This window comes from Dryobates pubescens, chromosome 2 (genome assembly GCF_014839835.1).
Source record: "Dryobates pubescens isolate bDryPub1 chromosome 2, bDryPub1.pri, whole genome shotgun sequence".
In the NCBI taxonomy this organism is placed as follows: domain Eukaryota; kingdom Metazoa; phylum Chordata; class Aves; order Piciformes; family Picidae; genus Dryobates; species Dryobates pubescens.
The window spans coordinates 14437766-14464480 of record NC_071613.1 but is presented as its reverse complement, the minus strand read 5'-3'; the positions used below and the strand labels follow the sequence as shown (position 1 = coordinate 14464480).

At 41.7% G+C, this 26715-nt stretch overlaps 1 protein-coding gene across 1 annotated transcript in view; it reads left to right on the top strand.

The window, feature by feature from the left end:
- The first annotated feature begins 5231 nt into the window (after window positions 1–5231).
- The window catches only part of TMEM63A (transmembrane protein 63A), a 36211-nt gene continuing 14727 nt past the window's right edge, over window positions 5232–26715 (top strand). The window contains exons 1-13 of the mRNA XM_054170546.1: window positions 5232–5349; window positions 7474–7670; window positions 9900–9979; window positions 11798–11861; window positions 13325–13362; window positions 15295–15437; window positions 18770–18821; window positions 19863–19971; window positions 20366–20436; window positions 21460–21540; window positions 22086–22209; window positions 22554–22687; window positions 25559–25696. Coding sequence (XP_054026521.1) covers window positions 5235–5349; window positions 7474–7670; window positions 9900–9979; window positions 11798–11861; window positions 13325–13362; window positions 15295–15437; window positions 18770–18821; window positions 19863–19971; window positions 20366–20436; window positions 21460–21540; window positions 22086–22209; window positions 22554–22687; window positions 25559–25696 — 1346 coding nt within the window. The 5' untranslated portion in view covers window positions 5232–5234. The remainder of the gene's footprint in view (window positions 5350–7473; window positions 7671–9899; window positions 9980–11797; window positions 11862–13324; window positions 13363–15294; window positions 15438–18769; window positions 18822–19862; window positions 19972–20365; window positions 20437–21459; window positions 21541–22085; window positions 22210–22553; window positions 22688–25558; window positions 25697–26715) is intronic.

The following is a 26715-nucleotide window of genomic DNA, read 5'->3' as shown; positions in this document are numbered from 1 at the left end:
TCTCAGGTCACCTTGTCCTAGTTTTGCACCAAAGAGTGTCACATCAACAGTGTTTGCACTTTGACAATGCTAACAATAAACCTAAAAGTCCTATGTATCAGCAAGAGATTCTCCACAGCTGCAACCAGCCATAAAACAGAGGTTTAAAACCCCACACTGCAGACAAGTGAGTGATGAGGAAATCCATGCACTGGCTATTGTGGATAGCCTCTCCATTGAGGTGTTCAAGGCCAGGCTGGACAAAGCATTGAGCAGCCAGGTCTAGTGGAAGCTGTCCCTGCCTGTGGTGGGAGGGGATTAGAGCTAGGTGATCTTTAAGGTTCCTTCCAACCCAGACCATTCTGTGATTCCTGGTACAGCATTACTTCCTGGTAAGGCACAGGCCTCCTGATATGGCAAGGTTTGGCTGTTGTTGTGGCTGGGCTCAGCAATGTTTGTAGCTGGGGTATGGGTACAGAAGCCTGGGAGCACTCACAGGAATGCCTCTTAGGCATAACCAGGATGATCAAAACCAATGAGCTTGTTGCACAAGGTAGGGACAACAATTCACCATTTCATAAATCAAGTTTAAATGCAAAAGATGTAATAAGCTTACTTTTCTTTTCTCTCTTGAAGATTTCTCCTGTACTTTACAGTATTGCTATTTTAGGCTGTAGCTACTTGTAGATCTTAATAAAATTTCAGTTTTCATCCAAATATAACTTGACAAAGATCATGAGAGAAATGAATCATGCCCAAGCATCTATATCAGCATCCCTTTCACCATTTCCTACCTGACACAAAACGTAAGAGCAAGGCAAAATCCTATCATACCTTGCTAGATCAGTTCTCTTTGATTAACAGAAATAGATTCCAACTTTAATGCAAGGCTATTTCTGCCTTGAAAACATCTTATCTATGAATGAGAAGCAGCACTACAAAAAGAATTAATAATTATAGAGAGAAACCAAGTGTAAACTGTGAATTTAAATCAAGGCTTGCTGCTTGCCTATTTGTATTATGATTAGAGTTCATTTAAATCTAGCTGCCTACATTTTTCTATTTGTTTGGTTGTATTACAAACATATCAATGCTCAGGCCTTTCAAAGGAAGACTTCATAATGCCCACACTAAGACTTTTGGTTTATTTAGGCTTGTAAACAGATTGCTAGATGAAGGCAAAGATGAAGGTAAAGATAGCAAAAGGCTGCCAAGATAGAAGCCTGGATTAAATCCATTAGGATGTATTTGAATAGGCAGATAAGTAAGGAACAGCAAGATGGGCTGATGAGTTTCTTCAGAGAAAAGAAACCACGGTGAGAGTTGCCACGCATGGTAAAGCATCAGGCCACCTGCTACTCACGTCCAGAGGCTATTGATGTTCTGTTGGGAGTTCACCCATCAAGGGAAGTCCTGCTGTGATAAATCAAACTAAAGTGACAAAGGAGTTCTTCAGCCATAAGGTCATTTAATAAAGTAAGGGAAAAGTCACACATGTAAGTGCAAATACCCTGCACACTTGTTCAACCTGGTGTTAAAGAGCTGTTGAAGTGGATATGGAGCATGCAAATGACAGGAAAGATGGAAGAATTTAAAATTCTGTTGAAGCACTCCCTAGGTCCTGAGGCTGGTTTTCCATCTGCTCTAGCAACATAATTAAATGTTTCCTAACTAATGACAGTGTGTGGCTTTTGTCACTTAAAGAACAGACAGTGGTAAACAGAACCCTATTTACAAGAGGTAGGGAGGAGGGAAATGTGACTCTGCTGTTGAAATTAGAGATAAACAAAATCACACCACTTAGCTAAAGAGCCTGTCTAGACAGAGGAAGGAAAAAACCCCAAATGACAAAAGCTGGATGTTATTCTTGTGAGAAAGGGAGGGAAAAATAATTTTGTAGTTGGGCGAAAGCCTTCAGAACAAAGAATGTCAAGACTATAGTATCAAGATCACTGAGTATCACCTATTTTACTCTATAGAGTAAGATAGTCTACCCAGAACTTTGTTTTGAAAAATAAGGCAATAATCAAAAGTACAAACAGCTTAGGGAATCAGTGAGAAAATCCACCAAATGGATTTGGTCCTAGAACAGCTGCAAACATACACTGAGGCTTCACCTAGGTGGCAGGTCTACTCTGCTGCAGGTAGATCAGTAAAATCTAATTTAAAATTAAGTTATTTTATTCTACTTTGAATTCCCAGTTTGAAATAAAGCATCCACAGGAAGAGTTATTCCAGAAAATCCAGGAGGAATAATTATGCTGCTGTGTTCATGCCAAACAACCTCCCCACCAACAGAGCCCTAAGTAGAAGAGAGTGTGTTTTAGAGCTAAAATAATCAACACCATTCAAGAACAGTGGAATTTCATTATTCCTGCAGTGAATCTGAACTGCTCTCCTTTGACTTGGGAACTTTTATGCCAATTTCTAACTAACATAATAGTTATGGCCAATTTAAAATGACAGATCATCTACAATGCAGCTGCTAGATAAGTTATGAAATTCTACCTTGAAATGCCTCCCAGTTATTGCAGATATCTGGGACTTTTGCCTTTTTGTGGGGATGGAGTTGGGGAGGCAAATAGCATTTATACAGCCAAATGCTGCTCTCTACCAAACAGCCATTCATAGAATCCTAGAACTGGTTTGGTTGGAAGATTCCTCTACAATCACCAAGTCTAACTGTCAGTCTAAGACCACTATAGCCATTAAACTATGTCCCAAAGTGTCACGTCCACAGCTTTCTTGCACACCTCTCTGGGCAGCCTGTTCCAATGCTTGACCACTCCTTCTGTAAAGAAATTTTTCCTAATATCCAACCTAAACCTCCCCTGGCACAGTTTCAGGACATTTAATTTTGTCCTATTCCTGGAAAGTGAAACAAGTTTTTGACAGAGCAAAGCAACTGTGGATTAATAAAATGGCAGGGAGCAGGACAATGAATACACATGCAGGGCCCTAAGAGAGATACACACAGCTGGAATACACAGGAACATAGTGAATTGAAGATGGAGCGGTAGAAGCAGGATTGTCAACTGCAAGAGATGCTGGCTTCTAGGCAGCTGGGATGCACATATCTTTTAAAGCAAAAAGACAACAGATGACTGAGATTTTGGTCGATATAACATCAGACTGACCCTTACAATGTCTTGATGATTTTGGTTGTTTTCAAAGTGGGTCACTGTTCTGTAACATTACCATTGCTTCATGTATGAGACTGGAGGTATGGTGGAAATCTGAAGGCAAGTGATTTCCCTGTTCCTTCTAAACTTTTTCATCCTTATCTTGATCTTCCTCCGATGCCTGCTGCTCATTGAGGCCAATCATGCCATTCAGGGGCAAAGGATGAGGACACAGAAAAATGATGATGCTGTATGGCAATGCAGTGTATCAAGTGGCTCTTGAGAAAACACTAAAATGAAGGATAGACAAGATGAGGATGGCAGGGCCTTGCCATTCCTCATTTCCACCCTGATGTCTGGAAGCAATTAGCCCCTGTAAAGGATAGGATATCCTTGTGGATGGCTGGGAATCAGCATCATCCCAGCTCTGCCATAGACACGTTTAGTTAAACTCCCTAGGCCTCTTATTTTTTTGACTTAACAACATTTGAATGTGGTTTCTCTATAAGCGTGTGAAGACAAGGGGCTTTGAATATTTCATGGAACATTTATATTAGTACAATTAATTAATTTATTTCAGAGTTACCTATCTTACTGAACTGATACCTACTTGCTTGCTACCAGATTGAGAATTGTGAAATCATAGAATGGTAGGGGTTGGAAGGGACCTCTGAAGACCATTGAATCAAGTCTTCCTGTCAAAGCAGGATCACTTAGAGCATGTCACACAGGAACACATCCAGACAGGTTTTTAATGTCTCCAGGGAAGGAGACTTCAGAGCCTCTCTGGGCAGCCTGTTCCAGTGCCGCATCACCCTTACAATAAAGAAGTTTTTCCTCATGTTTAGGTGGAACTTTCTGTGTTCCAGTTTTGATCTATTGGCCCTTGTCCTACCTCATTGCAAAGAGACTGGTCCCTTCTTCTTGACAGCCACCCTTCAGGTATTTGTAAACATTAAGAAGAACCCCTCTCGGCCTTCTCTTTTCCAGAGTAAACAGCCTCAAGGCTCTCAGCCTTTCCTTTTAAGGCAGATGTTCCAGTCCTCCATCATCCTTGCAGCCTCCACTGGATGTTCTCTGGTATATCCCTGTCTCTCTTGAACTGAGGAGCCCAAAACTGGACACAATCTCTCTTAAGATGTTGCTCTTTTTACCACTTAAAAAAAAAAAGGTCTGCTTGGATCTGTTGGATTGTTAATGGACAGTGTGAATCATAGAGGCACAAAAGGCTTTCCTCCAAACCTGTAGTCTGCACTACTCTAACATTAAAATTGAGAAATCAGCCAAGTAGTTAGGAAATCCTTCAACCTTCACCAGAGATTTTTGTCTTCAGAAGCCAGTATAACCATTTTGCACATAGATCTTCTAGCTAGGACATGTTGTCCCTGGGGTGTCTGGTGGTCTTTCAGGCTTGAACTTCGTTTGAACCTTTTAATTCCTTTTCTTTATATGGTCACAAATTACATCATCAGTTAGTTTGCCAGGCACTGGACCATATTAATTGGTTTTCTTTAGTTTTGCAGAACACTTCATTAGTTAAGGAAATGATGCATGTGGTGGCTTCAGTGATAAGGAGGCGAAGATTCCTTGTTACTTACAGTCAATGAGGATGTGGTTCAATTGCTAAGCTGGCACAAGCTGCCCAAGCTAGTTATGATTTGTAAACACTTTCCAGCAGTTGGGCCAGCTGTTCCTTGAGGTTCCTTCCAGTCAGGTATTCTATGATTCTGTGAGAAGATGTTTAAAAGCAGTTCTGGCAGACACAGGCCTCTGGCTAAGTAGCAGTTGCTGTCTTTACCATGTAGGAATAACACCAGCCCTCAGCACAGCTCCGAGTGCCTCCTGTGAGCAAACTAAACTCGGCTGACTGCATCTCTCAGCCGCCCAGTCTTATTGGCGGCAGGTGGAAAGGGCCCACAGTGCAAGGAGAATGACAGCAGTTTTCCTCCACTTGTTTTCACTACGGGGTCCCTTCCCTGAGGGTCAGGAAAGGCAGGCTGGAAAGGCGAGGTATCAGCAACGCGTCCATGGGAAAAGTTCAGCTGCTTTTAGGGCTGTGCCGCCTCCACCCTGGCTTCTAACCGCCGGCTCCCGCCAAGCGCGGCCCAGCGGCGGGGCTAAGTCCGGGCACGCATGCGCGGCTCCCGGCACTTGTTGCTGGGACTTGTAACTTTGGGGCTGGGACGGTGCTTCGGCGCCGCGCCCCGTGTGGTGACGAGACGGGAGGGGAGAGGCTGCCCCGGTGCAGGTAAAGGAGGGCGGGAGTGGCGCTGCCGCGTCGGCGGCGCTGTGTGGGGACGGCACGGGGCTGCGTGAGGCGGCCTCAGGGCAGGTCCGGCCGCGGGGAGGTGAGAGGGCGCGGTGAGCCCCCAGGGGCGGCCGCCGGGGAGCGCGCGCGCGCTGTGGTGCCGGTGGGGCCGGGCTGCCGCCTGAGGGGGCCGAGGCCGCCTCTGTCTCTCCTCGGTCCCGGCTCTCCTGAGGAAACAGCCGTTTCCTTCGGGCCTCCTCCCTGCTGCCCTGTCAGCGGGACACTGGCCCTCCGCGCGCTCGGGGCGGGGAGCGGCTGGTCGAGGCAGCCCTGGGGGCGTCCCTTCCCTGTGGCGGGGCAGAGGGCAGCCCCCCGCGCCTTCTCCTTGAGCTGAGGCGACCGAGGCGGCAAAGGGCTGACGCTCGGGTTTTTTTCGGTGTGCCGCCTAGGGAAACAGGTCCTGCCAGCCCCAGTTTCGCGCCCGTGGCAATGCCGGGGGACGTTGTCGGGGTCCCATCCAAAACCAGGGAGACGGTTTCTCGTTTTCAGAGCCCGTACCGGGGCTCTTGTTCCCTGGTAAGGTCGCGGTTGCTGCAGTGCAACTCCACCCGTGAAGGAGGTCTTTGCCCTTTATCTTCCTGACAGCTGGCTTACTGAAAAAGCAGTAAATAATAACTTTCAAGACTTGGAAACTCTGTCTATTAAGATCTAAGTGTGTTACTTAAAACTTAGTATGCAGTCTCCGCAGTCGTTGTGGTAGAGGTTCCTAAAGTATGTTAAAAGATTCTCTCTCTTTTCTGTCAGCGCTAAATTTCAGTCCTTGGAAAACAAGGATAGGTTCACGGCCCACATTTTGTGTGGGGTTGGTTTGGTTTTGCTGTGTTTGGGCGTGTTTTTTTCCTGTGATGTAATGTATTAGTTGGGACAAAATTTCTTCCTCCCAGTGTCACCCTGTCCAACGTTTACTAAATGTGGTTTTGGAAGGAGTATTCACAACTCTGTTTTCCTGCTGTTTAAAGGGACAATTCAAAGTTATTCATATTCTGGTTTTGGTTTTGTTTTCAGGCTCCAGAATATTGCTGCTATTAGACACGTGTCTCTTACAGAGGCATGATGTGCCAAATGTCCCTGGTCATATGATGGGGACCTACAATATTTCCTCACAAAGGACAGAGATTTTGGGGATATGCTTTCATTGTGAATCTATCAGAAGTGTGTTCTGCATAAAACATGCTTTTGTCCCCAGTACTTCATAGGAACCATCAAGTTAATAAGATGCAAGAGAATAAATATTCACCATGGAAAGCCCCAAAATAAGTGAGCAATTATGTATAGCAGTGAAAAGACCTTTGTATCAATAGCCAAATCTTGTGTAGTCTTGTATGTTATCTAAACAGGTCAATTGACTAAAATGTGGTAGATGGCTGTTTTCTTAGAATTATTCTTTGTTCTTTCTTGTTTGTGATAAACTGTAATTACTGTGGTGTTCTTTCAGTTGAATTCTCCTATTAAAGGCAACTCATGCATTAGTTCCACGGGTTGGGACGAGATGATCTTTAAGGTCCCTTCCAACCCAAACCATTCTGTGATTCAACTATCTCAAGAGCAGAGAAGAAAGATCCTGAATGTTCTATACCAGTCCCCCCCCGGGAAATTTATCAATATCCTTATGGTCTTGACATTTGAATACAAAGTTCAAGCCAGTACATTCACACATACCCATCAACTAGGAGCAAAATCTTCAAGCTGCTCTTGTTGGAGTATCTAATACCCCATGTAACTCCTAGGATAAAAATCTGGGCTGGAATAAGTAAATAGAGAAGTTTGTTTTGTGGGGGCCTTCTGCAGTGGACCTCAAATGTCTATGGAGAACATGGTTGTGATGTCTGGAATCTTCATTTTAATGCTACTAGCAAATGAGCCTAGCAGTTATTGTGAGGTATTTTACAGGTGAAGGGGGAAAGTTATGAATTCTCTTCTGAAGTAGTATCCTGGCTGAATATACCTCTGCTTTTAATGTTTGTAGTGTTAGCATATCTCACAGATACCAGACAAGCCTTTTTGTATGGTCATTTCACTTAATCTTTTTTTCGTTTGTTTCTTTTCTTTTTTTTTTTTTACAAGGGAAAGACAAAATGAACCCTTTCTTTTTTCTGAGTTTTGGAAATTCTCATCTCGCCCACCTTTGGAATAGAAGCATACCTTTCAACACAACAAATGAGACCTACTGTTACAGCACTGCCCGGGGCAGCACGGTGCTCCAAGGAGTAACTTTTGGTGGAATCCCAACTGTCCTGCTGCTTGACGTCACCTTCTTTTTTGTAAGCCTAGTTTCTGTTTCTTGTATTGAAAGTAATCCTGGTCTTCTCAAAAGTTAGCTTGTTCAGAACTTATTTATCAGGTAGGATTTTATTCTGAGAATCTTCAGAATAAGAAATGCGCTAAAGCCATCCTGGGAACATCGAACCACTTTTCATGTGTTCATAAAGGTTCATGTCCATGTGGAATGACAGTGTCACTGTTATGTTTGATGTAGAGAGTACAGTATCACAGAGTTTGTATGTGGAGTCATGATGTGCATTGTAGTGGTAGCTCAAATTTTTGTGTTTTGTCTTAACAGCAAGAACATTTTTTTCCTTACTCTGGGTTTAAACACTGGGTACCTTTTCAGGGAAGGAACATCATTGCTAATTTCACTGCTTATCAAAAGGAAGTACAATATGGAAAACCTGTCATTTCACAATTTGAAAAAAAAAAAACAAACAAAGCAAAGGATTTCATGAAGCTGTCAAGGAAGTAATGTACTGATCATCTCAGTCCTGGCAAAAGGAGGAATAGGATTTGCTGCTGGAGGCTCCAGGACAGGCCGGAAATTCCCAATAAAAGTTATTGTTATTTCTGTAAGTTTGGTGTATGTGGTCATAAGCTACCAGAAAAAGAGTTGTACACCTGCAAATTGGCCTGATAAGGGACGTTTGTGGTCATAAAATGGGACTAAGGGAGGGCATAGTTCTAGTTCTTGAGTTCCAGAAAGCTTCTGTGGAGGAACTTAAACCTTTCTGTGTAAGGTCTGATTCCTTCTGTAGAAATGTGGAAGATGTTCATAAAAGTTACATAGTGGCATTCTTTGCTATTGATTTGGAATATGCATGCAGCATGGTGCCATAAATCCATTTTTGTGAGGATGCACAGTATTCACTGCTCTGTGTGGTGATGGCACAACTAAGATTTAGAGTTTGAGAAAACTTTTTTTTGGTTTTGTTTTGTTTTTTTAAAGCTGTGGTTGAATTTTAAGATACCAAGTCTTTGTTTCTGGGTTACTTGCTGTTGGAATTTTCTCTCAAACAGCATTAGGTAGAGTTAGATGCAGCACAGAAGATTCCTCTATTATTCAAGTACAGAGTACTGCTATTTATTTAGCAACTCCTGTATTCCTACTTTCATGACACATTTAGTTTCATAACTGTCAGTTGATGGGTTTCTACATATTATTTCTGGGCTGATTTCCTAAGGAAGTGAGGTTTGTGTTGCATTGTCTTCCTATTTCTGTCTGGCAGTTCCTCCTAATAACTAGAGAATACATTAGCCAATTTCAACCAAAGTTGTCAAATAGTGTAGGGAATTTTCCTGCTTGCCTGAAGTTTAATGGCCAGATGAAGAATGATCTAAATTAATATTCCCTTGTGGGATGGAAGCTGTTATAAGGAGGTTTTAGTAATTGTGAAATGAGGAAATCAGCTGTGTAATCTTGACACACATGCTGGTTGGCCACTCAGTCTTTACATAGATCTAAATATGTTACATCACACCAGCACCACTTTCTAGCCAAACAGGTATGGGATGTATGAGGGGTAGAAGATGAGGGTGTGTGCTACATATGCGTGGAAAACCAGCCTTGTTACTTCTGCTTCATTGCTTCATACAGAGCAACTTGGCTTTCTTTAAAAAAGAAAAAGAAAACTAAATGTAAAAAGAAGAGAAGGGGAGGGAAGGAGGAAAGGGGAGGAGAAAGAAAATGTCATGTGTGAAACATACAGTCTTCAAAAAGTGAAAATATAGAGGGGAGAGAGAAGGAAAAAAAAAATGGGTTGCAGAGGTTAAGTATAAGTTTCTGGGGTTTATGAGTTATATATTCCTTTTGCTGAATTTATTCTCATACTTGAGAAAATGATTGAGTCTCCCACAGCCTGTTTACATCACTGTTTAAAAATGAAATAAAATTAGAAGTCTTCCATCATAGTTCTGGTCTTTAAGTAATGAATAATAGGAAAGGTGCATTTATGAAAGTTTGGACCTCCTCTCAAGTACTTCTTGCTGTGCAGTTCAGAAGTACTTCTGCATGCAGTTCCTCTCCTTGATGAGTTAGAACAGCAAGGCAGATGTTCTGGTTCTTTGCTTCCAGACAGGCTGGTTTGTGGCATGGCCTACACTGAGTTGGTTAACAAATGACAGTTGGCTTAAGAGCTAGGATGGCATTCTTTGGACACCTAAGAATAATTATGATGCAGTGGAAAAATAAATATTTAAAGATCTGTGTTTTTATTTTCTAGATTTTAATATTACTGTTTTCAGTTATAAGAAAGAGATTCTGGGACTACGGACGTGTTGCTCTGGTGTCAGAAGCTGAAAGGTAAAGAAAAGATACCTAGTTAGACTGATTTGTTGAAACCATTTGGTGCATGTGGAAGAAAGTGCAGTCAACAGGGATTAAAAGAAGTGCTTTTGCATCAGGTAGATATATTTCCTTCTGCTGCTTTGCATGAAACATTCCACTCATGGAGTTCCTCTTTGCAGTGTGGGAAATGAAGTTGTGTGTTTACCATCCTTGTAAATTGCATTCTACAGTTGTGAGTTAAGGAAGTGGAGGTAAGAAAATAAGCTGCATGTGTGCTAACATGCTATGAACCTACACGTTGTTTGTAGTGTGCTTCTCTGATAGGATATCAGCTATTTTGTTTAGCTTGGCTCAAACCCACTATCTTCCCAGAGCTTCCTGTGCAGCCCATGCAGTAAATATTTCTGAAGGATTTAAAAAGTAAAACAAAAAAGAGAGGTGTTTTAAGGCAGGTTTCTGAAATTCTTCACTGAAAATGAGCTTCTGGTTATTTTTTGCAAAATATTTCTACAGATGACATCTTGGTGTGTCATAGCTAGCTGTTCATGAACTTCAACAGTGAGCCTGTTTCTGGTATTAGTGGTATTAAACTAAGTTGTGGGAAATTCACAACTAAGCAGAAAGAACTCAAAATGTGGGTTTGTAATCCTTGTACAGTTGTGAAAAGTAGGTAGTGGGGAAAAAAAACCCCAGCTTTAATCCAGCTAGCTCAGGCAGCAGGAATGAAGATGTTCTGCTATAGAGCCCACTTCCATGTGGACTGGAGAGGCCTGCATGGGACAAACAGGTTCTTGAGCAGTCAGACACATAGGGGCCTATGTTATTTATTGCTCCTGATGAATTGTGGCCTGTGAACCAGTTAGGTCAAAATTATCATAGATATACCTATTAATACACTTAATTTTAAAGGGTATTGTCCTGTAATTATGAGCACCTCCCTGTCGCAACATTTCTTTAGCAACAAACTGAAAAGAAGTGCTCTGCTGTTTTTGAGGGCAGCAAAGTCACTAAATGTTTCTAGCCTTGCTACAGAACTCCATTTAAGTGAGGAGGTGGCCCTGCAGGTATTGGATCTAATTGCACAGAGAAATTCTGGGTAGTGGCTGTAAGATGAAGGAAGAAAAGTGGAGGGAAAAGAGGTGTTGTCTTGTAGTGAGTAGTGTCTGAATAGGAAGCTCCTTGCAGATCTGATTCTTGCTAGGTATCCATCAGAAGCTCACGTCCTCTCTTTTCAGCATGAGACATAGCACAAGTTTCTGTAATTTAAGCATATGCTACAAGGTGAAAACCACAACTTTCCTAAGTGAAAAAGACTCTGTGGAGCACCTCTCCTGTGAGCACAGGCTTGAGAGAGTTGGGGTTGTTCAGTCTGGAGAAGAGAAGGCTCTGAGGAGACCTTATTGTGACCTTCTAATATCTGAAGGAGGCCTACAAGAAAGCTGGTGAGGGACTTTTTAGGGTGTCAGGTAGTGATAGGACTAGGGGGAATGGATCCAAGCTAGAGGATGGTAGATTTAGATTAGGCATTAGGAAGAAGTTATTCACCATAAGGGTGGTGAAACACTTGAACAGGTTGCCCAGGGAGGTGGTGGAAGCCTCATCCCTGGAGGTTTTTAAGGCCAGGCTGAATGTGGCTCTGAGCAACCCGATGTAGTGTAGGGTGTCCCTGCCCATGGCAAGGGGGTTGGAGCCAGATGATCCTTGAGGTCCCTTCCAACCCTAACAATTCTATGATTCCCTTGGTTACTTCAGAATTGTTGAAGTTGAAATTATTAGTGGAATTCCATCATCCATTACTAAAGATACTTAAAAGCATCATTTAATGTATTTTAGTGAATTACGATACAACCGATTGTCAACATCTTCATCAGTACCTGAGGATCCTGAATATGATAGGGTAAGTACGCTAGAGTTTTGATAGGTTCTTTTTTTTTTCCCCCTGTAAATTAATGGAATCTGTTGTAATTTGCCATTCCACCTAACCAGATGAACCAGTCATCAAACAGGAAGGCCATCTATATGCAGAAATCAGTAATGCATCCTTTATTTTTATAGAACCATAGGTAATCTCCCTCTGTTTGGTCTCCAATGGTGACAGTCTGTTTTAACATTTTATGTATGTATCAACTTAATATTTAGCTTTGCACCTAAATAATTGTGTGAGCATCAAGAGCATAGTAATGTTTGATTGGGATTGCTCTGCTGTGTAGTTTTCTTCATTTTTAAAAACCCTAAAGCAATTCGATCATTGAAGCTGTTAGAGCCAGGAGAACGATCAGAGGACTGGCAGCCCTGCCATGTGAGGAAAGGCTGAGAGAACTGGGTTTGTTCAGCTTTGAGAAGAGAAGGCTTAGGGAAGACTTAATTACCATATACCAGTACATAAAGGGTGGCTGCCGTGAGGATGGAGACTCCTTTTTACAAGGAATCACATGGGAAAAACAAGGGGTAATAGGTACAAGTTACTCCTGGGGAGATTCTGATTAGACTGCAAAAGAAAAATTTTCCTCATGACAGCAGTTAAACACTGGAATCATCTCCTAAGGGAAGCAGTGGATTCCCCTGCATTGGATAGTTTTAAGACTCAGCTTGACAAGGTGCTGAACCAGCTATGCTATTACCTAGAATCACAGAATGTTAGGGGTCCAGATACAGTCCAACTCCTCTGTCAAAGACCAGATGATCCTTGGGGTTCCTTCCAACCTGGCATTCTGTGAAGAAAGTGTGTCTTTTTAGTTGGGTACTATTCACTTGAAAGAAGAAGTCTTTGCAGAGAGAAGGCTTTTTTGAACCATACTGGAGCATTCAGTGAGATACATGAACTATACACCTTCGAGGTCATGAGGATTTGTAACCCTATATGAGAAACTTCTCTGTTAATGTGATCTCAGTGTTGTTTCTAGCTACCATTTAACTGGTTAACATACTAAGCTCTCATAGATCTTGTCCTTGAAATTAGAGTCTCTGAAAATAGTTTTGGAAAAAAAGAATTGCTCTGAAAAAAAAATCTGTTTAAGAAAAAAAAAAGTCCTTAGAAATCTCAATCTTGACTTCTCTTTACTGGGATAAATTTAAAAACCCAAGCAATAGAAACCAAAACCAACCAAACAACACAACAAAAGCAACAAACCCTTTGAAGGGGTTTTGAAGGGTCTTTGAGGACATACACTTTTCACAGGGTCCTTCATGTGGACTATTAGGTATTTTTCTGTATGCTCCTAAATGATGATTTCAGAATAACAGACGGCCAGCTTTTTAGCTAAGAGGTTGGCTTAATAGAAATGCTTCTCTTAGAGTCTCTAATCTGTACAATTCTTATTTGTATGTTAGGTCTTCAAAAACTTCCTTCTTTATTTATAGGGGTTCTGTTCGTGGATGACAGCTGCTTTTCGGATGCAGTAAGTACATGAAACAGAAATTGTGAGCTATGGTTTGCTTTGTTCTCTTTTAAAAGAGTATTGCATTAAAAATAGTTAGTGAGGTACCTCTGGTGGACTGGAAAAAAAAGTATAAAAACAAGGTCAGCTTGTGGGAATACTTCTTTAGGATACAGTTGTCCTTCTGTTCAGTGCCCAGGGGCTTCCTGATCTTGGGACAGTGTGTGACCCTAAATGAATCTATGGCATTTATATGGACTCTGAGTTAATAACTAGGTTCTAGGCTTTTATCCTTTAAAGAGTACTCTGTGGAGGTTCCCCTGTTAGAAGCTAGTAGGGGCCTGGGCAGGAAATGGGGTTTCTTTGCAAGGATTTCTGTGGAGAGCTGGTGGTTTGGTTGGGGCTGGAACTGAATAGCTAGGAAAAGCTCATCCCATTGTTTCCGAGAAACCGAGTGTTAGCCATGTGATGTTCATTCTTTGTGTCTCTCGTGGCTTAGTAATTCATGATATTTAAAAATCAGTTTCTGGCTTGGGTACATTGAAGCAGAAAAAGCAGTGAGGATCAAGCCTGTCTACCTCCATGTTTGTAGTTCAGTTCCTTCTTTTCCAAGAACCCCTATTTTAATGATCTGTCAGTGAATAGGTGATTAACATTCATTCCAAATCCTATTAATACCCTATATTAATTGGGTGTCATAAGAGTAAGGTGATTGTGTTGTAATATTCCTCATGGGGAGGCTTTATGGAGATGAGGGAATGCTGTCACAGTGTGATCTGAACACCTCATGACTCTCATAAAGAAAGAGGTCACAGCAAATGACTTTGTCCTCTTTTAGGCTGATTAAGAAATAATTTGGATATTTGCTTTTCAGGTTATTTGTTTCCAGCCTAAATTCCCTCATGTTAATTTTTATATGGTGATACTGCAAAAGGGAAAAAACCCAAAACACCACTTTTGGAACTTAAATTAGATAAAGAACACAACTGTGTTGAAAACCAGTAGGGATTTGTAGGCAAGTGTAGAGTCTTGCACCTGGGATGGAACAACTCCATGCACCAGTATAGGCTGGGGATGGGCCTGCTGGAGAGCAGTGAAGGGGAAAAGGACCTGGGGGTCATGGTGGATGGAAGGATGACCGTGAGCCAGCAATGTCCTCTTGTGGCAGGAAGGTCAATGCCATTCTGGGGTGGATTAGAAGGGGTGTGACCAGTAGGTTGAGAGAGGTTCTGCTTCCCCTCTGCTCTGCACTGGTGAGGCTGCATCTGGAATATGGTGTCCAGTTCTGGGCCCCTCAGTTTGAGAAAGACAGTCAGCTACTTGTAAGAGTCCAGTGCAGAGCCATGAGGATTAAGGGAAAGGAACATCTTCTGTACGAGGAGAGACTGAGGAAGCTGAGGCTGTTTAGCTTGGAGAGGAGGGGACTGAGAGGTTACCTCATTCATGTTTATAAAGGTGTAAAGGCTGAGTGCCAAAACGATGGAGCCAGGCTCTGCTGGGTGATGCCTGATGACAGGACAAGGGGCAGTGGGTGGAAGTTGAGGCATAGGAAGTTCCATGGAAACAGGAGGAAGAATTACTTCACTGTGAGGGTGACAGAACACTGGAACAGGCTGCCCAGGGGAGTTGTGGAGTCTCCCTCTCTAGAGATCTTCAAAACTCGCCTGGATTCATTCCTGTGTAATCTGCTGTCGGTGACTCTGCTCTGGCAGGGGGGTTGGACTTAGATGATCTTTTGAGGGCCCTTCCAGCCCCTGAAATTCTGTGATTCATGGAGATTGCATTGGGTTGGAAGGGACCCTCAAAGGTCATCTTGTTCATTCTCCCAGCAGTAAACAGGGACACTTCTAACAAGATCAAGCACAGGGTGGACTGAGAAATCAGTGTATGTTGAAAACCCATTCCCAAAGGTACCAAGCAGACTGACCATGTGCTTTTCTGTCTATGGTGCAGCGATGATGAGATCCATGAGAGATGCGGTGAAGATGCCATACATTACCTTGCCTTCCAGCGTCACATCATCTGTTTGTTGATTGCTGTCAGCATTTTGTCTGTCTGTGTTATATTGCCTGTCAACCTATCAGGTGATCTACTTGGTAAGAGGTGTTTGATTTTGTTTGTTTTCTTTTTTATTTTGAGGGGTGAGGTATTCTGAGAAGAATTTTGTGCTTTATATCAAAGCAAAAGCTTTCTGGATCTTTGGTAAACTTTAAGGTTTTGGGGTTTTGTTACACTAGGGTTCCCCCCCCACCTTAATCTGATGCGTGTGTTGTTTTGTTTGGCATTTGTAAGAGAGTAGAGGGTTCTTTAGACATCTGACAAAAGCTCTTACCAGAAATTAGATGGCAGATCACATGCAGATATAGGCAGGTAGACTAGAAAGCTGAAGGCAGGATTAATTTGACCTATGTTTTCTTAACTGTTGTTTATCTAGGCACTCCTTGTGATTTTTTTTTTATCCGTGATGATTGCCAATGGAAACTGCCTTCAGAGCTGAGAAATCTATTTCTGGTGCCTAGTCTGATTTTTTTGCTGCAGTTTAAGATCACTGGGGAGAATTATTTGTTCTTTCCCTCTTTGCAGTGTCCTTCTAGCTGCTTGAAGATTTTCAATTCATCTGTGCTTTTTTTCTTTCTTTGATAAGCCAGATCAGATAATTTAGTCATTGATGGGAAATGTTTTACATCTGTCTGATCATCAGCCATCTTTTTTTAACTCCAGTTAGAGTGTCTCCTGTTTTTGCCTTCTGTCTTGATTTGCAGCTCAACACTGGACAAATGTTGCTGAGACTGTATCAGTGCTGACTAGACAAAGAATTACTTCATGTTTCTTGTGGTCAAGTTGTAGAATTGTTTCAGATGGAAAAGGCCTTCAAGATAATTGAGTCCAACCATCAGCCTAAGACCACCATGGCTGTTAAACCATGTCCCAAAGTGTCGTGACCACACACTTCTTGAACACCTCCAGGGGTGGTTACTCCACCCCTTCCTTGAGCAGCCTGTTCCAATGCCTGACCACTCTCTTTCAGTAAAGGATTTTTTCCTAACACAACCTAAACCTCCCCTGGCACAATTTCAGGCCATTTCCTCTCATTCTATCACCTGATACTAGGGAGCAGAGGTCAACCCCACTTCATTCCAGCATCCTTTCTGGGAATTGTAGAGAGCAAAGAGGTCTCCTCTCAGCCTCCTCTTCTGCAGGCTAAAAAAAATCCCAGTTCCTTCAGCTACTCCTTGCCAGACATGTTCTCTAGACCCTTCTCCAGCTTTGTTGTCCTTCTCTGGACATGCTCCAGCACCTCAATGTATTTCTTGTAGTGAGGGGCACGAAACTGAACCCAGTAGTCAGGGTGTGGCCTCACGAGTACTGAATACAGGGGCACATCACTTCCCTGCTCCTGCTGGCCGCACCATTCCTGATCCAGGCCAGGATGCTGTTGACCTTCTTGACCACCTGAGCACACTGCTGGCTCATGTTCAGCCAGCTGTCTGCCTGCACCCCATTATCCTGATTCTGCCTGGCAGCATGTTGTCTATCTCTGTTGATTAATAACTCACACTCAACAAGTACAAGAAGTGTATCTTCCAGGCTGCCATTCAGGTTGCTAAAGAGATTGCATGTGGACAGAGTTCTGTTAAATTTTATTTAACCATTCTTCCATTTTTGATAATGAGCCCTTTTTATACCTGGCTTTGTGTCAGTATTGTCACAATCATGTCTGCAGCACTGTTTGCTGTGGGGTTTTGCTGTTTTTCCTGTGTGGCCTGCCCTAGATGATTGTGATTTGGCATGGGGGCTGAACTTGATCTCCAAGGATCCCTTCCAACCCCTACCATTGTGTGATCATCTTAGTGAATAGTGAGGCAAAACAAACAAACAAAAAAAAAAGGCAAGACTTGTTTGGTTTTCCCAGGAGCTCTCAAGCAGAGCACTTGCATGTGTTTTGTTTTGTTTGTTCTTGTACTGCAATGTTTGCATCTTATTTTGTGTAATGACCTTGCTGATCTTTGTCCCTGTAATTTATTCTTTTCCAGTGACCTTAATAATGTGGCCCAGTTTTTGTTTTCAGTTTACTCTTACCTGTGTTTTAAAGAGCCTTGTGACTTAGGCCTTGTCTCTGATGGGATATCTTGTACCTGTAGTATTGTTTCTTCTAGTTCCAACTTCTCTTTTATGAGGTTTTCTTAGCAATTATCTGTTCATACTAATACCTGCTTTCTTCAAGGCCATGGTTGTGCTTTTTCTCCTTTTGCCTTTTTTTTTTTTTTTTTTTTTTAAATAATCTAAGGACCCTTTATCACTTCACAGTCACTTCTCCTTTCTTGCTTTCCACCTCTGTGTTCTCAGCCAGCATCCCTAGTTCTATACAATCAAATCCAATGCAGCTGGTGCTCTAGTGACTTGCGTTTACCTCCTTTCAAAATAGAGAGAGAGATGTTAGTGCCTTCAAAGAATTTACAGAGTGTAGTTCCCTCTTCTGGTCTAGTTATTCCCTGTATGTTTATAGCAAAATGGATTTTGTCACATGCATCAATTTGTGTGCACCGTCCTTCTCTAGCTAGTCTGATAAAAGTTCTTGTATCTTGGATACCAGTAGATGCTCTCTGTGAGTTCAAATGGCAAGACTATGGTTGGCCTTCTAAAGCTGGAGAATGCAGCTCCTGCTTTATTTTTTTTTTAATTAATTTTTTGTGATGCTAGAAAACACAGCTGAAAAGCAAAGAAAGTTTTAGTGGCTCTTCCCTTCTTCTTCCCTTTCCACCATCTGTTAATTTAGTGCATTTGCAGTTCTTTCTGCTGTGGTGACTTGTAATGTGGTTTGCCCGTCAATGCTAGAAGATTGTTTAGCTTCCCAGATGCTCTGAGCTCTTTTTCCTTTGTGAGCATGCACTCAGTTTTCACTCACATTATCAGTTTTTAAAATGCTTGACAATCTGGAGAAACAGTGTCACAGAACCTTTCTCATTTTTGACCTTAGTAAAGTTATCAGTACTGTTTTGTCAACACTGAATTAATGCAGTTTAAAAAAAACAACCCTGAGATAACAAATGAGTGATAGAATAGAAATGTGAAAGTAGTATGTTCAGATTCCTAAACAATGTTGTTAGTGGATGTGAAAAAGTTTAGGAGGGAGAAAGGGAACTGCTGCCAAGGTTTAGTGTTCAGGTTTTAAAAATACAAACTACAAATATTCCTCTTGATGGGTTGAATATGATACAATCCTGGTTTGGTGGTGTTTTTTTTTTCTCCATAACTTTAAAATGCAATATACTGAATGCAGCATTTGTTACCATTCCACATCTTTTTTAATAATGATGCTCAACATTTAAAAAAGTATATCAACATGAAAATAAAAAGTAGAATAAAAGCTGACTTTGTGTGTGTGAATGTTGCACCAACTAATTTAGCTGCTTGTTTTTGTTATTAGACAAAGATCCCTATAGTTTTGGAAGAACAACTATAGTAAATTTACAAACTGGGTAAGTAAATCTTGCAGACTAGTTCAGTGCTTATGCCCGTTTCCTGCTCTAGTCCCTAAATGCACCAATTGCTTCTTGCAGCATGACTTATGGGGTAGGAATTACTTATTCATGCTGCTTCAGCTGAAATTGGGATATGTTCTGCTTCAGGCTATGCAGTTACAGTGCTGATAAGAAATCTGGAGGCTTGGCTTCTACTCTAAGCTCTTGCTTCTTGCACCACATGTTTCTCTTGATTAATGACTGCGCATCTAGTGATATTATTTTCAGAAATTTCCACATTAAGAGAGCCCATACTTCAGTAAGAAAATAGAGTTGACAGCTTTACTACAAGGTGTGACTCAGATGACTTAAATTCTCTTACATCAGATTGATGTGTGTGCATCTCTCTTCCATCCAGGATCATGACTAAAATTACCTCTGTGTTTTAGAAACTCTCTGTGAAATAGTCGAGATACAAAACTGTACACTTTTTCCTGATTGATTACTTAATCAGTCTACATCTAGCCATGGTACTATGTCAAATAGAGCCTCTGCCAGTGCATTTTGGTTTTTTAACCACATGAATCCTAGCAACTACTGGGGATTTTTTGTTTGTTTGGTGATTTTGACTTCTTAAGCTGTATAATAGGTCCTTATATTGTAGGTTAATTGTAATTATTAATGCTTTTCACAAAACTGAAGAATCTTCCACAGAACAAGGAATAAGAATTGTGTTGAAGGAGAGTTCAATTATGCACTCAGCACAGGAGTTAAAAAGGCAAATAAAAGCCATTTGGGCAAGTACATTGGTATGTGCTGTTAGTCATCTGAATGACAAGGCACAAGCCAAACGCTGCCTGTGTTCTTTGTAGGTCTGTTACTCATAGAATTTACTGATAAGCAAGTAACCCTAATGACTGTCCAGGGCATCTGCTTAGACATGACTACCAGTAACTGCCTGCTTTTCTTGGTTCATGTTCAGTGAGAGGTTCTGATCTGCTTAGCATTTTGATCACAACTACTTCATATTTCTCATATTCATAACGTTTTGTCTGACAGCAATAACCTTCTGTGGCTGCACACAGTTTTTGCTGTTGTTTACCTCATTCTGACTGTTGTCTTCATGAGGCATCACATGAAGTATGTCACATATAAAGAAGAAAACATAGTAAGTTTCTGTGTTGGGGTGGGGAAAAAATGTCATACAGCATGTTTGCAAATTGCTAAGATGCCTCATGCCTGCTTAGAATGTGACATAAGTGTGAAGGAATTCACTGAAAGCAAAGCTCCACTAGGTGAATTGTGAAAATGGATGGGGGGGTGGGGTGTTGGGGAAGGATTTGTGAATTTTTGCTGTAACCTATTAACAATGTAGAAGGTGAAGTTGGTGCTATCTTGAATAGATGTGGCTCCTATCACAGTAACAATTTCCTACCTTTCCCCCAACCCTGTACAGCACAGCTACTTGTGCTGTGCTATGTCTTCCTCACATTTTTTTTTTTTTCCTTCTCCTCTTTCATGATGTAGTTTCTCAAAATTGAAGTTGCTTTTTTCTCTTGAAGGTTAAGTGCACCTTGTTTATAACTGGCCTTCCAAAAAATGCAAAAGAGGAGACCATACAAGACCATTTTACGTAAGTTCCATCCTTGAGCAGTATCATGAGGAACAAGAGGTTTGAAAATGTCCTGGTAGTTGTACCTGCACCACAAGCATTTATTTTTTTCTTTCATTTTTGCACTGCTTAAAATTACTGTTACAGCATCTCTCTTCTACAAGCATATTTCATTCCTTAGTCAGAATTCAGAAGGGACTATGTTTCAGTAAAGTTAGCCAGCTGATCTTAAAAATAGAATCTAAGGAAATGGCTATGTATCCACACTTTCCATTCATGCTCCCACATGGCCTTTACTTAGGAATAATGCTGCACATCTCATCTTAAAGAGGCTCCCAGCAACTGGGAGTCTCCGCCCTGTGGTACTTAGTTGAGAAAGGAATTGAGTGATTGAGATGTCAGTTAGACATCAGTGATGCTATGTGCTCTTGTGGCCAAGAAGGCCAATGCCATTCTTGGGTGGATGAGAAGGGGTGTGGTTAGTAGGTTGAGGGAGGTTCTTCTGCCCCTTCTACTATGCCCTGGTGAGGCTGCGGCCCCTCAGTTCAAGAAGGACCTCAGGGAACTGCTTGAGAGAGTCCAGCGCAGAGCCACAAAAATGATGGAGTGGAACATCTTCCTTATGAGGAGAGGCTGAGGGAGCTGAGGCTCTTTAGCTTGGAGGAGACTAAGGGGTAACCTCATTAATGTTTGTAAGTGTGTAAAGGATGAGTGCCAAGAGGATGGAGCTAGGCTCTGTTTGGTGATGCCCAATGACAGGACAGGGGCCAGTGGGTGGAAGTTGAGGCATAGGAAGTTCCATGTAAACATGAGGAAACATTTTTCACTGTGAGGGTGACAGAGCCCTGGAACCGGCTGCCATGAGGGGTTGTGTAGTTGCCCCCTCTGGAGATCTTCAAAACCTGCCTGGATGCATTCCTGTGTAATCTGGTATAGGTGATCCTGCTCTGGCAGGGGTTTGGACTAGGTCTTTTGAGATCCTTTCCAGCCCCTAACATTCTGTGATTTGTACTTTGTGTTCTTACTGTTCTCATTCCTTTTCAGTGCTGCCTACCCAACCTGCACTGTGCTGGAGGTCCAGCTGTGTTATGATGTAGCCAAGCTTATTTACCTTTTCAAAAAAAGGTATTTTCTTTTTACAACCTCTCTGAATTTAGCTTAATTTCGTGAGTGCTTTGACAGTCCTTGATCAACATACACCAGTAGTGCTAAGGTTGCACATACTAGGGATGAATTCTGCTCTTAAAGTTCTGGTCTGGACTTCAGTTTGATTCAGCTGTAGTTTAAGGTGAATTGTGGAGTTCAGCCCATTTCTGGTAGCTGTGATATGTTGTGTTGCACAAGAAAAGCTTTGGCTTCCTAGTTATATGTATTTATTTAAGTATTGTCAGGCAGTGCAAAGTGGAAAACCCTGCTGCTTTGGCTGAATGTGCTCGTCACAGGAGCTGGGCACTGCTCTTTTTCCTGGAAACTCACTAAATTGTAGGCTGTATAAAGCTATTACAGACTTGAAAATAAAGTATTCTGAGTAGCCAAACCCAAGGTATGGAAAGTCTCTGGTCACTGATGAGTCCTTGACATCACTTGTTTTCTTGGTGATTGTATTCTTCTTAAGCATGCTGTTGGTACTGTTTTCTTGCAAAATGTGATGGATGTACTTTTCTGCCTAGGAAACAAGCAGAAAAAAGCCTGACTTACTATGAACACCTGCATCAGAAGTATGGCAAGCGGGTCCAGATCAATCCTAAGCCATGTGGGCAATTCTGCTGTTGTGAAATCAGAGGATGTGAAAGGGTAAGAGATTGTTTGCTTTTAGTTTTACGTAGGCACATTGTTAGGAGAGAATAATTTGGGGGTAACATCTGGTTGAGCTTCAGAAAACTCCTTGTTCACTTATTGCAGATAGCCCATCCTTCATCTTCCTGTGCTATACAGAAAAGGAATTCCTCAAAGCTTTGGAAATGCAATCTTAGTGTAAAAATGGAAGTACAGGAACAACTTCCTGTCTGTCATCTTGTTGTGATGTAATCTGTAATTTGTGGAAGTAGGATGAGGAAGAGAGGCTTGTCTAAGCTGTGTTTTAATGAAGATATTAGCCATCTGGTACTTGGTTGTAACAGTCATCAATTTCCCAACAGGAGGATGCTGTAGATTATTATACCAAAGTTAGAAATGAACTGATGGAAGAGTATTCAAAAGAGGAACAAACTGTTCTTCATAACCCGCTGGGAATGGCTTTTGTAACATTTCAAGAGAAATCCATGGCAACCTAGTAAGTTTCATCTGCTGTCTTGTTTGTTGTCTTTTAACTGTGATAGTACAATTGGTCTCCTGTTTGTTTCATTTGCTTGCTTATGTTGATTCTTCCTTTCTTCTTCTAAACCATCCCTGGCTTTGATCTGCTTTGCTTTCTGGTAAGTTTTCCATGAAGTGTGCATTTAGACTTTATGCTGAGTGAAGAGAATATCTAAGAATTAAATGGCTCTCAACATTTATTGGGATGAGGAGCCTTTCTATTCTGTGTGGGATCCAGTCCATCAGTGTAGGTTAATAGTAGGTCAGACTAATTGGCTCTTGGAGAAGTGTTACTGATTTATCTGTTTTCTAATGTGGAAATGGTCCAATTAGCAATTACCCTGTGGTGAAGAACTTCTTCCATGCATCTAATCTAAATCTAAAGCCTTTAACCTTTTTCCTATCACCACAAACCCTTGTAAAAAGTCTCTCCCCAGTTTTCTTGTAGGCCCCCTTCAGGTACTGGAAGGCTGCTATAAGGTCTCCCCCAGAGCCTTCTCTCTAGGCTGAGCAGCCCCAACTCTCACAGCGTCCTGACAGAAGAGTTGCTGCAGAGAGTTGCTCTGATCAGCTTTGTAGCCCTCCTCTGGATTCACTCCAACACACACATTATGTACCTCTCTTGCCTGCTATTAAAGATGTATGTGTAGGCCCAATATCAGAAGTTGTTCAGTCCTTTTCACTCAGTCATTTGTAGGGATGTGGCCTCTCATTTTCTTTTGGCTCCTTGTGAGTGTCTTGTGCTCACACAGAACGGGTAAAAGGAAGCAGAGAATAGTATTTGTATTACTAAAATAACACATCATGCCTTTTTTACTCTTCATAGCCTCTCAGGCTTAAATTGTCTGCATTATTTTGACCTTCAAGTCATGTTAGTCTTTAAGGCCTTTTTTTGAAGGGAGTCCAGGGTATAGAATTCCTTGTAAGATACTGAGATGCTGAAGAAACTCTTACTTGTTGCTCTTCAGCTGAGTAGTGTGGTGAAATCTATCCCACTCCTGATTTAGAGAATCTAGAGCATGAATTAACATTTTAAGATGTGAAACTGTTAGAAGAAATAAGCACTGAAGGTCCTTCTTTAGGTGCTGGTTTATCATAGACTATGTTGATGGGATAATCTCTCCTTGGGCATATTCTGAGTTGCACTACAAGCATCTTTGAGTTGAAATATCAAGACCTGAAAAGGTTTTAGTTTATTTAGCTTGGAGTTGATGTGGTGGACTCCCTTCTATGGAAATTAGATTGCATGTGAAGCTGAGGCTACCATTAAATTGGAAAGTGTGTTGGTACCCTTAGTAGGAGCCCTGCAATAGAATGGGAGAAACAGGAAGCCAGGACTGAGGTTCTTGCAGTCAGATGATTGTAGAAGCTTGGGTGATGATGATGCTTGGTAGTAAGGCTGGTGGTGCGAAAGCTTGCTCTGTATATTTTGTTGTGTTTTTCTTTTTAATAAACTGTCAAAATACTTACATTGCCTTTCTTAAATACTTGTTGCTGCAAGATGCTGGCAATTTAACATCACTACTTGAATTCTGGTAAGGCAAATCTCTTGGGTTTGGGGCTTATTTTTGTTTGGTGTTTGTGTGTGTGTGGTCTGTTTTCTTTAACAGCACAATTGAGCATGTTCAGGAATTTTAGAATCTGTCTGTTCAAATATTGCAGAGTCATAGAATGGTCTGGGTTGGAAGACAGCTCCAAAGGTCATCTAATCCAAACCTCTCTGCAGCAAGCAGGGACATCCTCAATTAGATCAGGTTGCCCAGAGCCCTGTCAAGCCTGTCCTTGAATATCTCCAGGGATGGGGCCTTAACTACCTCCCTGGGCAAGATGTTCTAGTGTTCCACTACCTTCATGATAAAGAACTTGTTCCTAACATCCAATCTAAACCTACTCTTCTCTAGTTTGAAATTATTTTCCCTTGTCTTATCACTGCAGGCCTTTGTAAACAGTCTCTCTCCATCCTTCTTATAGGCCCCTTTCAGGTACTGGAAGGTCACTATTAGGTCTCCCTAGAGCCTTCTCTTTTCCAGGCTGAACAACCCTAGCTCCCTCAGCCTGTTCTTGTAGCAGAGGTGTTCCACCCCCCTGTGTATATATATTATGTTCTTTCTATGCTAGTGTAATAAAGCTTATCTGGAGTGCAGCTTCTTTTAGGAGTTGTGCTGTCTCTGAATATCTGCCCAGCACTTCCCTTGCTGGTGTTGTGAGAAATCTTAGAAATCATTTCTTATGGGTGTGTTTAAATTTTGTTTAAAAACCCCAAGGTGATTGTCAGTCTCCTCACAATATTAGAAGACCTGAAATAACTATTGTGATTAGTTTAGGAGGGGGTGACAAAAATGCTCATGTTTTGAATTGTGAGAATACCAACATGCTACAAAGAAATTTCTGATTTACTCAGGGTAAAACTGGCAAATCTTGATACTACTGTAATGAGAGTGCAAGACCAATCCTTCAGTCAGCAATTGCTTTCAAGTCAAAGCAACTACATCAAGAGTTGTTTGAGGAACTGTTTTTATTTTTTCCAATGCTCTCAGGTTTTGAATATTTTTATTTTAATTTTTTAAAAATTATTTTCAATTTTATTTTTTATTACATTATTTTTAATGAGTCACTGCAGTTTGTTCATGTTGGTGAAAGCACTGAACAGTTGAAACCAAGACTTCTTGTTTCCAACTTTGTCAAGTCTCAAAGACCTGTGTCAGTAATTATATGATGGTCATTACATGCATAATTAAAAGCAAAAAAAAAACCCCTTTGTCACTATTCCCAGTCTTTTCTCATTACATGTCCAACATTTTCAGGTGTAAAAGTTTGGAAAAATCCTCCTGTTTTTTTTCCCTTACAGTATCCTTAAGGATTTCAATGCCTGCAAGTGTCAGAGTATTAAGTGTAAAGGGGAACCTCAGCCATCATCCTACAGCAGGGAGCTGTGTGTGTCAAACTGGGAGGTTACCTATGCTCCTTATCCTGAGAATATTTGCTGGTAAGATTCCTGTCCTACATCCATTTATTTGTGGAGGTTTAGCATGGGGGCAGGAGAAGGGAACAAAGTGCATTTTTCTTTAACCCTAAACAAAGGCTTCATGTAGTGTTTGGATGTGGTTGATCACATCTTTCTTTCCATTGCTGGTGTTCATTGGCCGTGGGGAGGCCTCTCAGAAGCCAACTACCATTTCACATCCCAGAATTCATAGAATGGTTTGTTTTGGAGGGGACCTTACAGATCCTTAGTTGCAACTCCCTGGCTGTAGGCAGGGACACTTTCTGCTAGACCAGGTTGCTCAAGGCCACATCCAGCCTGGCCCTGAACACCTTCAGGGAGGAGGCATCCACAGCTTCCCTGGGTGACCTGTTCCAATGTCTCACTACCCTCACTGTACAGATTTTCTTCCTAATACCCAGTCTAAATCTCCCCTCTTCCAGCTCAAATCTGTTCCCCCTCATCCTATCACTACAAGCCCTTGTAAAAAGTCTCTAAGTCCCTCCCCAGCTTTCTTGTACCCTTCAGGTACTGGAAGACTGCTGTGAGGTCTCCCTGGAGCTGCCTTTTCGCCAAGCTGAACAGCCCCACAATTCTGGTATCTGCAGTTCCAGTTAACTGAAAAAAAGCTAAAACCATGGGTTGGTTTTTTGTGTGCTGCCAACAAGAGTGTAACTTGATCCACTTTGTGAACTTCAAGCTGTCTTCTAAATTCTTGACCCAGTAGTTTCCCAGATGTGACCCGCCATGATAAGAGTGTCAGAAAAGATCAGTGCTTTTTTTGAATCAAACTGTTCCCTGTGCTGCCTTCTGTCATGCTTTCAGACTAAAACTGACTAAACATTTCCCAGCTGCTTTGCAAATAGGTTGGGGTTGGGACACTCGATAATTCCTTGTTCATATAACAGTAAATTTGTTGTGATGTTTCCATTGCCCAAACCAGAACTGCAGGTGAGATGGAGGTGTGCACAACTTGCTGTATTTCACCTGCATGTAACATTTTTTTTCCTTTCCTTTTTTTA